The 15,322-nt window shown below is 38.4% G+C and overlaps 1 protein-coding gene across 1 annotated transcript in view; it reads right to left on the minus strand.

Annotated features, from left to right (window-relative positions):
• Positions 1 to 15,322, minus strand: part of BRE (brain and reproductive organ-expressed (TNFRSF1A modulator)) — a 402,733-nt gene that overhangs the window by 306,869 nt on the left and 80,542 nt on the right. Inside the window, exon 4 of the mRNA XM_005686868.3 lies at positions 12,359 to 12,453. Within this exon, the coding sequence (XP_005686925.1) occupies positions 12,359 to 12,453 (95 nt within the window). The remainder of the gene's footprint in view (positions 1 to 12,358; positions 12,454 to 15,322) is intronic.

The following is a 15,322-nucleotide window of genomic DNA, read 5'->3' on the forward strand; positions in this document are numbered from 1 at the left end:
CTTCAAATCATGAACATCTCAAAAATGTCTTGGTAAACCATATTTTTTTTAAAAAAGGAAAACAAATTAAAACCTAAGGCTGCAGTAGTTGCTTAAAATCACACCCTAAATCTATAACGAATAACCTTTTGTATTCTAAACTCCTCAGAATTTTGCTTCCATCTACTTCTATAATTTTCTACTCTTTACCTATGCAAATTCTACTCCGAGAAAACTAGTTTGCATACACAAAACAAAAAGACAACATACTAAGTGGGAGAAAATATTTGCAAACAATGCACTGACAAGTAATTAATCTCCAGAATATACAAATAGCCCATAGAGCTTAAGATTTAAAAAAAAAAAAACCCAATCAAGAAATGGGTAGCCCAATATAGACATTTCTTCACAGACATACAGATGGCCAATAAACACATGAAAAGATGCTCAATACTGCTAATTATTAGAGAAACGCAAATCAAAACTACAATGAAGAGCCATTTCAAACCAGTTAGAATGGCCATCATTAAAAGGTCTACGACTAATAAACGCCAGAGAGGGTGTGAAGAAAAAGGAATCCTCCTATTATGTCCGTGGGAATGTAAACTGGTGCAGCTGCTATGGAGAATAGTATGCAGATGCCTCAAAAAATTAAAAATAGAGTTACCATATGATTCCTGAGCAAATAACTGCAGGAAAATCTACTTTGAAGAGATAGAGGCACTCCAGTATTTATCGCAGCATTATTTATGATGGCTAAGACATGGAAGCAACCTAAGAGTCCATCAACGGATGAATGAATAAAAAAGAGGTGGTACATATACTACAATGCAACATTACTCAGCCATAAAAAAAATAACATTTACTGTCTGAATGAAGAGCCTAACTTTGTACTAAAAAAAATTAAAATAACGCCTTTTGCAACAACATGAATGGACCTAGAGATTATCATACTAAGTGAGGTAAATCAGGCAGAGAAAAGAAATATCATATGATATTTATATGTAGAATTTGAAAAGTGATAGAAATGAACTTATTTACGAAACAGAAACAGTTTCACAGGCATAGAAAGCAAACATGCTTATCAAAGAGGACAGTGGCAGTGGGGGTGGGGAAGGGGATAAATTAGGAGTTTGGGATTAACATATTCAAAATACTATATATAAAGCAGATAAACAAGGACCTACTGTATAGTTATACAGCATAGGGAACTATACTGAATATCTTACTATCAAACAATCACTTTGATCTACACCTGAAATTAACAACACTGTAAATTAATTATGCTCCAATTTTAAGAAAAATAGTTAAAAAAAAAAAAGAAAACTGTTTTGCTCAATGCTTCTAACATGTTATCCTTGGTTTGAGATACCTCTCTGTAGCTTTCTCTTCCTGACTACAGTGCCATCCCTTCTGTTCATTTTCTAAACCTAATCTGGTCCCATCACTTCATGGGAAATACATGGGGAAACAGTAGAAACAGTATCAGACTTTATTTTGGGGGGCTCCAAAATCACTGCAGATGGGGATTGCAGCCATGAAATTAAAAGACGCTTACTCCTTGGAAGAAAAGTTATGACCAACCTAGATAGCATATTCAAAAGCAGAGACGTTACTTTGCCAACAAAGGTCCATCTAGTCAAGGCTATGGTTTTTCCAGTAGTCATGTAGGGATGTGAGAGTTGGACTGTGAAGAAAGCTGAGTGCCGAAGAATTGATGCTTTTGAAGTGTGGTGTTGGAGAAGACTCTTGAGAGTCCCTTGGACTGCAAGGAGATCCAACCAGTCCATTCTGAAGATCAACCCTGGGATTTCTTTGGAAGGAAGGATGCTAAAGCTGAAACTCCAGTACTCTGGCCAGCTCATGTGAAGAGTTGACTCATTGGAAAAGACTCTGATGCTGAGAGGGACTGGGGGCAGGAGGAAAAGGGGACGACAGAGGATGAGATGGCTGGATGGCATCACCGACTTGATGGACATGAGTTTGAGTGAACGCCGGGAGGTGGTGATGGACAGGGAGGCCTAGCATGCTGCAGTTCATGGGGTTGTAAAGAGTTGGACACGACTGAACGACTATACTGACTGACTGACCCCTGTTTAAAGACCCAGGTAAAACCCTTCCTTCCCCCATAAAACCTCATATGACCATCAGGGCACAATAATCACTACTTCATCAGAATTCCTGCGCTATTAATGTGGTACTTAACATATTCATTCATTTAAAAAAAAAAAAAACCTTAGTAGTGTGTACTTCTGCCTTCAAGGTGCTCTCAGAATGTCAGAGAAGACAGAAATGTAAACAAACAACTACTAGACAAATAGTAGTGCTGCAGAGGTATACATAAAATGTTAAGACAATGTACTGCAATATGCTACAATATTTCTCTTTTTTATGTTTAAGCCATTTCTCCAGTTAAACCAAAGTCCTCTTAAAAGGTGGAGTTCTCCATCCCTACTCAATGCTGTATACAAACTAGCTAAAAGCAACATGGATGTTACTTCACTAAAACCTGAATTTCACCTCTATCTTCTTTTTTTAAAAACCTTTATTTTCTTAAGAAGAATATGCGTGGAATCCCTGTTCACAGAAATTAGATTTATAATGATGAAGTAAAAACTTTTTTAAGTTATTACCATCATCAACTATTAGGTTTTAAGAAATCAGATTATTCCCATTTCACGTAAGTGAAGCTCATTGTTTCTGATGAAAAACAAACTTAAAAATAAAGAAATAGGACTGGTTTTAGATACACCTTTTATTTTCCGATTCCTAGCTGGGAAGATCCCCTGAAGAAAGGATTCTGGCCTGGAGAATTCCAGGGACTATATAGTCCATGGGGTCACAAAGAGTTGGACACGACTGAGTGACTTTCATGTTTATTTTCCTGGGAAGGCACTAACCTCTCCAGGGCAGAATAGAAGTCAATTTTAAAAGATGTTTCAGATGAATTCATGACATCAAAGGAAAAATCCTTTCAATAATATGTAAGGTAAAAAAATAACTGCTGAAAAGTGCAAAGGACATGTATGCATGTGACAGAGACAGAGAAAAATACTAGGAGTAAATACACTAAAATAATTAACATTTTAATACTCATCTCTTACCTGTGGATTAAGGGTATGTTTTTCTTGGTACTTATCTGTATTCTATACAATCTGTCATTAATGATAAAAAATACATTATTTTAATTTAAAAATCCAACTCTTTGAGGAGAGTGCTGGAAAGAAAGAAAAGTGATGAGAGGATGATGGAGCTTCCCTGGTGGCTCAGTGGTAAAGGATCCACCTGCCAATGCAAGAAACACGGGTTTGATCCCTGATCTGGAAAGACTTCACGTACCACAGGGCAACTAAGCCCATGTGGCACAACTACTGAACCTGTGCTCTAGAGCCCGGGACCACAGTTACTGAGCCCATGAGCCGCAACTGCTGAAGCTCATGTGCCCTACAGCCTGAGCTCCACAAGAAGAGAAGCCACTGCAATAAGAAGGCCGTGCACTGCAGCTAGAGAACAGCTCCTGCTCAATGCACCTAGAGAAAAGCCCATTCAGCTGTGAAGATCCAGCACGGCCAAAAACAATAAATAAAATTATATATAAAGAATGAATTAAAAAAAGAGAGGATGATGATGAGAGATGACCGACCAACCAAAGACAATGAATAATCTTCAAAACCGATCATCAAATAATCCTCTGAGTAAGCAATTTTTGAACGGAAATGCTTCGTATTCAATTCAGTACCTCATTTCCTAAAAGCATTTTTATAAATTCAATTGAGTAAATCAAAACTGGCAACATCTGCTAAATGTTATATTTGCCATTGGATTTCAAAAAATAACTTGGTTTGCGTTTTTTTCATTTGTCTTATGAGAGTGAACATTTTAAATGTACCTTGTTTGTACTTTCAAGATGTTCTGTTTTTCTACAACTGTGCTTTTAAAGCCTTGTTTATAACACATGCCTTCAAAATTTTGTGTGTATGCATATGTGTGTGTGTATTAATACTTCTCCTTAATCCACAATTGTTATAGTAGCAACACTTTTGAAAAAAAATAGATGAACTTATATAAACTGTCATTTTTAGACTGGGGACCTTTCTACTCTCTCCCCTGAGGAGGTACATTTTACAAAGAATAACATTATCTTCCTACCTCATAAAATGCTTCCATGGCTGGTAAGTAAAAATAGACAATGGTGTAAACATAGAGTTTTTAACTCATCAGCATATAAACCAAGTTTGCACTGATATTTCTGGTAATTTTCTCATATTCACTTGAAACCATACATTGATGTACCTTTTGCATCCAAGCTAAATAACTCAAGAGAACCAGAGATGCCATTTCTATATAATGTTTACCCTTGCTTCTTTCCACCTTAGGAAAATCTATTGGAACTTAAAATCTAGGTTTTTATAAGAAACAAAAAAGTACATTGTTTTTAACATTTTATTAATTTTTATTAATGTTACTGAAATTTTTAGCAACCCATTCCAGTACCCTTGCCTGGAAAATCCCATGGATGGAGGAGCCTGGTAGGCTGCAGTCCATGGCGTCGCAAAGAGTCGGACACGACTGAGCGACTTCACTTTCACTATGAATAATAATTTTTAAATTCTGTACTCTTACCAAGAAAGTGGTATTTACAGTGCACTAAAGATTTATGGTTTTTCCAGTAGTCACGTATGGATGTGAGAGTTGGACGGTGAAGAAAGCTGAGCGCCGAAGAACTGATGCTTTTGAACTGTGGTGTTGGGGAAGATTCTTGAGAAACCCGTGGACTGCAAGGAGATCCAACCAGTCCATCCTGAAGGAGATCAGTTCCTGGGTGTTCATTGGAAGGACTGATGTTGAAGCTGAAACTCCAATACTTTGACTACCTGATGCAAAGACCTGACTCATTTGAAAAGACCCTGATGCTGGGAGGGATTGGGGGCAGGATGAGAAGGGAACGACAGAGGATGAGATGGCTGGATGGCATTACTGACTTGATGGACATGGATTTGGGTAGATTCCGGGAGATGGTGATGGACAAACTGAACTGAAAGATTTTTAGTTTTGCTTCAAAATTAAAGGACAAAATGATATGAAGGACAACTGTCTTTTGCTTCCAGATAGGATGGAATGGCTTTGTATAAACCAACATTCGCAAGAAAAACAACCAGAAAGCCAGATATCTGAAGGTATTCAACATCTGCTGAAGCAATGAGAACTGGAGGGGCTAAGAATTCAGAGGAGAAAGCATTAGGGAAAGGTACCTCTGAGACATTTACAAATTCTGGGCACAGGAGGCAAGCTGATAAACCAAGCTTTGCACAGCACAAAGCTGCTGCTGGACTCCAAAAAATCATCAAAACAGAGTCCTGGAGACCTCAAACATGCAGCCAGTTCTCCTCAAGACATCTGATAAGTTCTGGGCAGCGCAGGGCAAGAAGCTAAAAATTAAGCAACCACTTCTGAAAAGCAGAGCAGAGTTATCCACAGTCTTACAAAACAAAGTTTAGAATATGAGATCTGTCAGGACAAAGATCCATGCTGTGAGCATTTACAATAGCCAGTATGTTGAAGCAACCTAGATGTCCATCAACAGATGACTGGATAAAGAAGTTGTGGTACACACAGACAATGGAATATTATTCAGTCAAAAAAAGGAACAAATTTGAGTCAGTTCTAGTGACGTGGATGAACCTAGAGCCTGTTTCCAGAGTGAAGTAAGTTAGAAATAGAAAAGTAAGTATAGTATATTAACACATACATATGGATTCTAGAAAAATGGTACTGATAAACCTATTTGTAGGGCAGCAATAGAGACACAGACATAGAGAACAAACTTGTGGACATTGTGAGGGAAGGAGAGGGAAGGATGAACTGACAGAGTAGCATTGAAACATACATTATCGTATGTAAAATAGATAGCCAGTGGGAATTTGCTGTAGGACACAGGGAGCTCAACCCGGTGCTGTGTGACAACCTAAAGGGGCGGGAGGCACGTTCTAGAGGGAGCAGACATAGGTATACTTATGACTGATCCATGTTGATGTATAGGAGAAACCAACACATTTTAAAGCAATTATCCTCCAATTTAAATAAATTTAAGAAAAGATACATGCCATGTGGGTATTGGAATAATTTGATAATGGGTAGCCTTTCCCTTCTCCAAGGGATCTTCCCAACCCAGGGATCAAACCCAGATCTCCCACATTGCAGACAGATTGTTTACCAGCGGAGCCACAAGGGAAGCCCAAGAATACTGGAGTGGGTAGCTTATCCCTTCTCTAGCACATCTTCCCAGCCCAGAAATCGAACAGGGGTCTCCTACATGGCAGGCAGATTCTTTAACAACTGAGTTATCAGGGAACCCCAAATAACATGTCAGTATATTTTAAAATATTTTATTGGCCCAACCACTTTGAAAGGTCTAGGAACGTTGACCACACCAGGTTCTCAGTTAAAAATTCTGAAGAGCTCTACCTCAAGAGCAATAGCAAACAGAGGTAGACACATGCTGATGAGAGCCATAAATAAGCCTCAACCCAGCAGAGTCCCTGTCCAGATTGTGTATCTGCCTATGATACAATGAACCTTCTAGAAGGGAACAATGAACCTTCTAGAAGAAGAGAGCATAAACAACCAAATAACGTTTTTAAGTCACCGACACTTACCTACCCGTGGATCTGAAAACTTCTCCCCTACGTGTCCCACAGCTCCCTGTGCACACACCTCTATTCCTGTTCATATCACCCAAGACTGCAATTCTGTTCACTCACTACAGCTTCAGGGTGAAAGATGACTCTTTTATAGGTCTCCAATGAAACATTAAATAAATATTTTAAAAATGCAGGGCAACCTATTTTATAATACATTAGTGGCCATGGCAATGGACGTGTCCAGGAGCAGGAGCACCACACACCAGGATGGCATTTTTCAATAATAGGCCATGCAGAACATCTCAGCTTAGTGCTTTCTTCACATGTATTTCAAATACTTTTTATGTACACCGGATATGGACTATTTTGCATGGACACATTCAAAACATGTCTTCCAGAACAGAGAAGAGCAGGGGAGGGGACACGACAAGATGTTAGTACAATACTCTTTATACACGCACATTCCACGTAAGCAGAACAGAGTCAGCGAAGCAATCACACAACCAGTAGGTACTATCTGCAGTAGTGTCTAGGTTCCCTACCCTAAGATACTTGTCCCAAACACAAAATTGTCACCTTCTTTAAATTAGGAAGTCAGATATCAGTGGTTTCTAACACACCATAATTGCAACACCTTCTTCTCATTTAAGCATATGATCCACCCTTCCTCCTTTATGCAATTTTATTTTAAATTAAAGTGAATTATCACTGCTACTTTGAGGGGAAAGAATTTCACAATGCCTTCTGAGGCAGTTGAACACACCACAGGGTGTTGCAAAAGGAAGGCTGAAAAATCACTGCTTCAGAGTTTCTGTTAACTGATTTTTATCCCCCAAATTTCTAAAAACTTGAATCATTCTGCTAGTTTGAATTTTCCATTTAAAGCATTTCAGTCTTAGAAACCAACAAGTCTGTTAAGGAATATAGAACCTTGAAGGCAAACTGTTCATCTAATCTCAAAGCAACAGGCACGCTTGTAGACCCTAGGATACAACTGGGAACAAAACAAACTCTCAAGAAGCTTCCAGTCCAGTGAATAAACAACGATGATCATGTATCCCAGATCCCACAGGGCTGTCCCATCTTAACAGTGAACATAAAAATACCAGAAAATCCCTCTCTCCTGAACAAGGGCATTTGGTCACCTGAGCAGAAACAGATACCTAATCAGTTCAGTCACTCGTCGTGTCCAACTCTTTGCGACCCTATGAACCACAGCATGCCAGGCCTCCCTGTCCATCACCAGCTCCCGGAGTCTACCCAAACCCATCTCCATCGAGTCGATGATGCTATCCAATCATCTCATCCTTTGTTGTCCCCTTCCCCTCCTGCCCTCAATCTTTCCCAGCATCAGGGTTTTTTCCAATGAATCAGCTCTTTGCATCAGGTGACCAAAGTATTGGAGTTTCAGTTTCAACATCAGTCCTTCCAGTGAACACCCAGGACTGATCTCCTTTAGGATGGACTGGTTGGATCTCCTTGCAGTCCAAGGGACTCTCAAGAGTCCACAGTTCAAAACCAACAGTTCAAAAGCATCAATTCTTCAGTGCTCAGCTTTCTTTATAGTCCAACTCTCACATCCATACATGACCACTGGAAAGACCACAGCCTTGACTAGACAGACCTTTGTTGGCAAAATAATGTCTCTGCTTTTTAATATGCTGTCTAGGTCGGTCATAACTTTCCTTCCACGGAGTAAGCGTCTTTTAATTTCATGGCTGCAATCACCATCTGCAGTGATTTTGGAACCCAGAAAAATACAATCAGCCACTGTTTCCACTGTTTCCCCATCTATCTGCCATGAAGTGATGGGACCGGATGCCATGATCTTCATTTTCTGAATGTTGAGCTTTAAGCCAAATTTTTCACTCTCCTCTTTCACTTTCATCAAGAAGCTCTTTAGTTCTTCTTCCCTTTCTGCCATAAGAGTGGTGTCATCTGCATATCTGAGGTTATTGGTATTTCTCCTGGCAATCTTGATTCCAGCTTGTGCTTCCTCCAGCCCAGCGTTTCTCATGATGTACTCTGCATAGAAGTTAGATAAGCAGGGTGACAACATACAGCCTTGATGTACTCCTTTTCCTATTTGGAACCAGTCTGTTGTTCCATGTCCAGTTCTAACTGTTGCTTCTTGACCTGCATACAGGTTTCTCAAGAGGCAGGTCAGGTGGTCTGGTATTCCCATCTCTTAAAGAATTTTCCACAGTTTATTGTGATCCACACAGTCAAAGGCTTTGGCATAGTCAATCAAGCAGAAATGGATGTTTTTCTGGAACTCTCTTGCTTTTTCCATGATCCAGAGGATGTTGGCAATTTGATCTCTGGTTCCTCTGCCTTTTCTAAAACCAGCTTAAACATCTGGAAGTTCACAGTTCACGTATTGCTGAAGCCTGGTGTGGAGAATTTTAAGCATTACTTTACTAATGTGTAAGATGAGTGCAATTGTTGCAGTAGTTTGAGCATTCTTTGGCATTGCCTTTCTTTGGGATTGGAATGAAAACTGACCTTTTCCAGTCCTGTGGCCACTGCTGAGTTTTCCAAATGTGCTGGCATATTGAGTGCAGCACTTTTACTGTGTCATCTTTCAGATTTGAATAGCTCAACTGGAATTCCATCACCTCCACTAGCTTTGTTCATAGTGATGCTTCCTAAGGCCCACTTGACTTCAAATAGCCCCCAATTTATCAAATGGTGAAAAGTACAATTAAAAGACAAATAACCCAACTTAAAAATGGACAAAGGATTTGAATAGACATTTCTCCAAAGAAGATATTTAAATATATATAACCACCTCACATATTTTTATTAACTCTCTGTGTATCCTATAAGCTACTTCAAAGTACTGTTTGGAAAGATATAGGTACCCTCCAGAGCTGTGTAGACTTCACCCAACTAGGGAAGGCTGTATCCAGTTGATTCTCTAGGCTTTCCCAGCTCACTCACTAGTCTATGAAGAAGCCCTGAGTAGACTGCTTGAGGGCTGAGATTAACTATAGCTAGAGACAGGCGTTCCCCTCGATTTGGGATCTTTGTTTTAGACATAGTGCTTTGATTTTGGGGGCTGTTCTTCTGCAACTAATTTCCCAAAAACGTTTAATGGTAACTCCACTCAAAATTAAACATCAGATAAGTGAAGTTATAATATAAACTCCAACACAACAATATAAATATAGGTCAATTACTTGAATACTAAAACCGAAAAGTGGAATAAGATAAAAGTTAAAGCCCTTTACAGCTTTGAAAGTCCACACTCTAATCAAAACAAATAAATGAGTATATAAATAAATAAACAGAAAGATAAAGTCTAATACACTCACAATCCTTGCCAATATTGAAGATGTGCCTTGCAAATTTTAAAGGCAATTCCAAAAAAATAAATTGTATACATGTATTTCTTATCGTTTCCATCTGTTCCCTCTTGCATCATCTTAGCTTAAAGCCCCTTTCCCACCTCCACCTAGATCTATACAATAGTTCTTAATTCTCTTCCTCAGTTTCTTCTAATCTACTATATTAACCACACTACTGTTCGACAATTCTCCATGTTTCATTTCCTTCAGTGACGCTTAACCTAGAATTCAATGCATTCAACAATCTCACCCCACTTTATCTTTTTAACCTTTTCTAGCCCTTCCTTTGGAGAAGGCAATGGCACCCCACTCCAGTACTCTTGCCTGGAAAATCCCATGGATGGAGGGGCCTGATGGGCTACAGTCCATGAGGTCACTAAGAGTCAGACACAACTGAGCGACTTCACTTTCACTTTTCACTTTCATGCATTGGAGAAGGAAATGGCAACCCACTCCAGTGTTCTTGCCTGGAGAATCCCAGGGACGGGGGAGCCTGGTGGGCTGCCATCTCTGGGGTTGCACAGAGTTGGACACGACTGAAGCGATTTAGCAGCAGCAGCCCTTCCTTATATTAACTTACTCTTCAGCAAACCTGTCAAGCACCTTATTCTACAATATGTTATACCTATCATTCGTTTATGTCATTCCCTCCACTTGAAACACTCTCCACCATACTGCCCCAACTTTTACTCCATTCTGCAAATATTGATACAAATCTCACCTCCACAACAAAGCCTTTTCTGACAAGCATCCTTAAACTCCTGGAGCACTTAGCCTGTTATATAACTTTGGTGTTTAGCATATGCTACCTTCCAATGGGCAGATTTAATACAGGAGAAATCTATAAGGGTACTTCTGCCTTATTTTCTTCAGGTAAGGCCTTCAGCTTCAACATGGGGTGAATTTCTCATACAAAGCACTTAAAGGGAAGTGAAAATCTCTCAGTCTTGTCCGACTCTTTGTGACCCCACGGACTATACAGACCATGGACTTCTCCAGGCCAGAATACTGGCGTGGGTAACCGTTCCCTTCTCCAGGCATCTTCCCAACCCAGGGATCAAACCCACGTCTCCCACACTGCAGGCGGATTCTTTACCAACTGAGCTATCAGGGAAGCATTTAAAGGGTCCAAACTTAAACTGAATTCTTTTTTCAAAGCTTCAGTTAAATTTTTTTTTGGCATTTCTTTTGTCTTTTTCTCTTAAATTTTTTATTTTATACTGGAGTACAGATGATTAACAACATGATGGTTGCTTCGGGTGGGCAGCAAAGGGACTCAGCCACGCATATACGTATATCCATTCTCCCCCAAACTTCTCTCCCACCCAGGCTGCCACATAACATTGAACAGATAAACTACAATTTAAAAAAAAGAAATCACCTAAAGTAACAGTTTATGTGTAAATCTTAGAAATTTTCTATCAAATCCATTCTACTCTTGTCAACTGTATTTATACAGTTGTGTTCCAAAATTTAAGATTTCTTTAGGTTTGGGTTAATACTTCCCGTTTAATACTTCCCTTTTTAAAGAAGGGACGGAGGACAAGACTTAAAAGCAAATTCTCAAACTTTTAATTACAAAACTTCAATGCGGCAAAAAATTTTCAAAAAAAACACAACTAAGAACAAAGTTTTTGAACAACAATAGAACTTCTTATGGTACAAGCATCATAGCAAAACCAAAACTTGGGACAGGAAAGAAAGAGACATTTTGCCTTGTCAGCCCTTTTAAACAAAATGGCATGTTTTTCTCTAGCAGCCATGAAAAACACACTTTTTACACACATGTGCTCTGACAACTATCAATTCTACCACCCCTTTCTCTGCTTTTAATCCAGAAATATTTTACTTCAATTACAAAGTTTTTGGTCTTGCTTAATAAAGAACACTTAATCTGGTCTTTACCCTTCTGATAATAAGACTGAGATAATGCGCATACAAGTCCAAATTTGCCACTTTCACTTCTATACAAAAAAAAAGGCATCTTGAAAAGCCAAGAAACACTCCCCTAACAAGTCCTGTGATGAAGTGCTAGTAAACATTAGAAAATTGATCGCAGGCATGAAATATTAAGTTAAAACAAAGAAAATGTTTTCAACATGTCTCCTTAAGCTGAAGCAACAATATTTTAACCAAAAGGCTAGAGACTTTCTTTAATTCAAAATAGTCTGCAAGTAAAGCTGCAATGAAGGAAAAAAAAAAAACTCTTAAACAATTTTGGCACAAAAGGAGTTGTACTTATTTCACAGGACAGAGGGGAAAAAAGGAGCAGAAAAAAAATCTATGTGTTCAGCAAATGTATCTGTTAAAGGATTGTCAACAGGCAACTTTATTTTCCTTTCAACAAATAAAGATCATCCGAACACAGAACACGCCTGTAGTACTCACATGCAGAGCTGAGGGGTCTGGCAGGAACTCAGCATCTTCTCCAAAGATAAAATCGGGAGGCAGCTCTGGGTACTGGGCATTGAAAATTATATCCCCTGTAATACAGAAAATGTCAGTTCTTATTTCTTTGCAAATGTATGAATGATCGGAGCAGTGCATCAAAAAAACTTCTAAAACAAGTTTATAGTAGTTTAACAAAAATACTGAAAAGCACTTTCATTCAGAAACAAAAAGAACTGATACCTTCTTTTAAATTAACATTCACAACATGCAGTCGAAAGTGCTACCTCCTAATACACTATACTGGAGAGGGTTGGTATGCCCTCCTCCAGGGGGATCTTCCCAACCCTGGGATCAAACCTGCCTCTGTCTCCTGCATTGAACCCCAGGCAGGTTATCACTAGTGCCACCTGGGAAGCACATAAATATAAATACCCAGGTAGAAAAGTAGAAACAACTACATCCACAGTACATGCAGATTTTGTTAACAGCAAACATGACTGTCCAATCACTGCCGCTAATTAATAAGCCTTTATCAAGGACTGATTTCCTAAAGATAAAGTCCTAGCCTTGAAGAAATTAAACATACAAACCTTTGGTATAATGGAAAAGAATCTTTGGCTCAGAATTCAAAAAGGTTTATATTCACGAGATTTCCTAATTATTTCTTAGTTCAGGTCATTTGGGGAAGTTTTAAGTTCTTCAGTATTCAGATTCCTCATCAGTTAAAAAGGAAATATAACAGTACTGACATCACAGATTTGTTATGAGGGTAAAAAAGATAGCACGTCCAGCCAGATGTCTGGCATACTGGAAGCACTCAACAAGTCATACAGGAGTACTACTACTGTTATTACTAGTATTATATTCAAACATAAGACAAAAATTCCTTGGCAAATTTGTGCTATAAGTTCTACCTCTTTGTTCCTCCCCTTTCTCTTTCTTTAACTTCCTTTTCTTTCCCCTCTGCTCACACAAAGAATCATTCCTCATCATTCCACTAACAGATTTGCATATCCACACTCTAATACACATATTGAGTTCTAGTGTATAAGACTGTATCTACTTGTATACATGCACACAACCTCTGCACCCATGTACACACATAGTGTTATATCAGTTCAACCATTTTTACTGCTCAAACAATAATATCTTTGTCTAAATTTAAACATTCAGACTTCAGTTTTCATCTGAGCCTAACTAACCCTGTGTACTATGGATTTCAACTTCAAACTCAACCAAGTCTAAAAACATGCACTTGACTGTCACTTTTCTCACTCCTCTCTTCCCCTGACTGACTTCCCTATTTCTAAGGATGGCACTGCTACTCCTTAATCACCCAGGCTGAAACTTCAATGTCATCTTTGACCTGACCCACATCCTTATACTCTTAGAAAACAAATCATCTCAATTCTTCCCCCGAAGTGTTTCTCATATGCTATTTCCTACTGCTAACTGCTCAACCCAGGCTGAGATGACTTAGTCCACATATTTGTGCATCCAAAGAACAAGTATTTGAACTCTCATCTAGGCACTATGCTGAGCATGAAAAAGCAAATGAAGAACTTTGTTCTTAAAAAAGCAACAGACTAGAATTATTACCATACCCTCCTAAGTGCTCTCCCAATACCTCCAACCCATAACACATACTATCATAAAGCATATCTTCTTAAAGTACTGCTGTGCCTCCAAAAATTTCAAATGGTTCTGTAACAGAGTAAGAGCAAACTTTTCAAACTAGAATTTAAGGCCTCCAAAACACAATGTTCCTTATTTATCTACCCTTTTCTTTAGATCTAAAAGCCAATACTAATTTTCTATTCCAATCAACATAATTTACTCACTGAACTCCAAACTACGACACCTAGTTGAAATGCTCTTTCTCTTTGCTCAGTTCTTATTCATCCTGTGTGAGCTCCTTTAATTAACTTCTCCTGTATGAAGTCTTCCCTAATAAATCCAGGACACACTGATCCTTGTTATTTGTGAAATTCAACAATACTGATTGGTTATACCATTGAGTAAGAATACTTAACTGGAAGCTTATACTTAAGCGGCTCCATTCATTTTAAAAATTCATAATAAACACATGGTATAGGTGAGGCATTATGATATCCACCATTTCAATACAGATTGTTAACCTCAAGGAGCTCACATTTAGTAAGAGGGACAGAACATATACACTGAAGCACAAATACACAGCAGTACAAAGTAAGTACGTATACTTGATCTTCCTACATATCTTACACGCAGTCAGAGAATAAACATGTTATTATACTGACTTCATGTGTTTGACAGGGCAAAATACAATACATAGAGAATATATTCTAGAAATGTTCAGTATATGAAAGAAATTCTATTCTCTGAATTAGATATCTAACTACTGACAAAATCTACAGTAAGCAATAAAGTAAAGAAGAGTTAATTCTACCACTTTCTATAGTGAATAAACCTGAACAAGGAAATACACTCATCAGAAGTTGGGTGTAGAGTTAAATTATCAAAAGTAATAAAATCACTACCTTTCCTACCACGATCATCATCTCTGGTTTTTAACTATGTCTATTACAAATTATAAACCTCCTTCAAATGTGCTAACTATAAAGCATTAGCCCAAGCTAAGACTAAGAGGCAAAGACAATATGAATGTTCTAATTATTCATTCTTACTCAACTATACTCATAAGTTAATAAAACAGAGGCACTGACGTTTTGGGGAAGGCCATGCTAGAATCTATTGTGCCTTGATGCTCAAAAAATAAATAGCATGCTAAATTCCAATAGAAGAAATTTTGTTACTACAGGAGGACACAAAGTTGGATTTTCAAATTCTCAAAGGAGCATTGTCAGTAATACATATTTCCAAACCACTAAATACTATGAATCTGATCCAAGGATATCTACTCTTGCCAATTCTATTCAACACTGTACTGAAGGTTCTAGCCAGGGCAATTAGGCAAGAAAA

The sequence above is a fragment of the Capra hircus genome, chromosome 11, assembly GCF_001704415.2.
Source record: "Capra hircus breed San Clemente chromosome 11, ASM170441v1, whole genome shotgun sequence".
Taxonomy (NCBI): Eukaryota; Metazoa; Chordata; class Mammalia; order Artiodactyla; family Bovidae; genus Capra; species Capra hircus.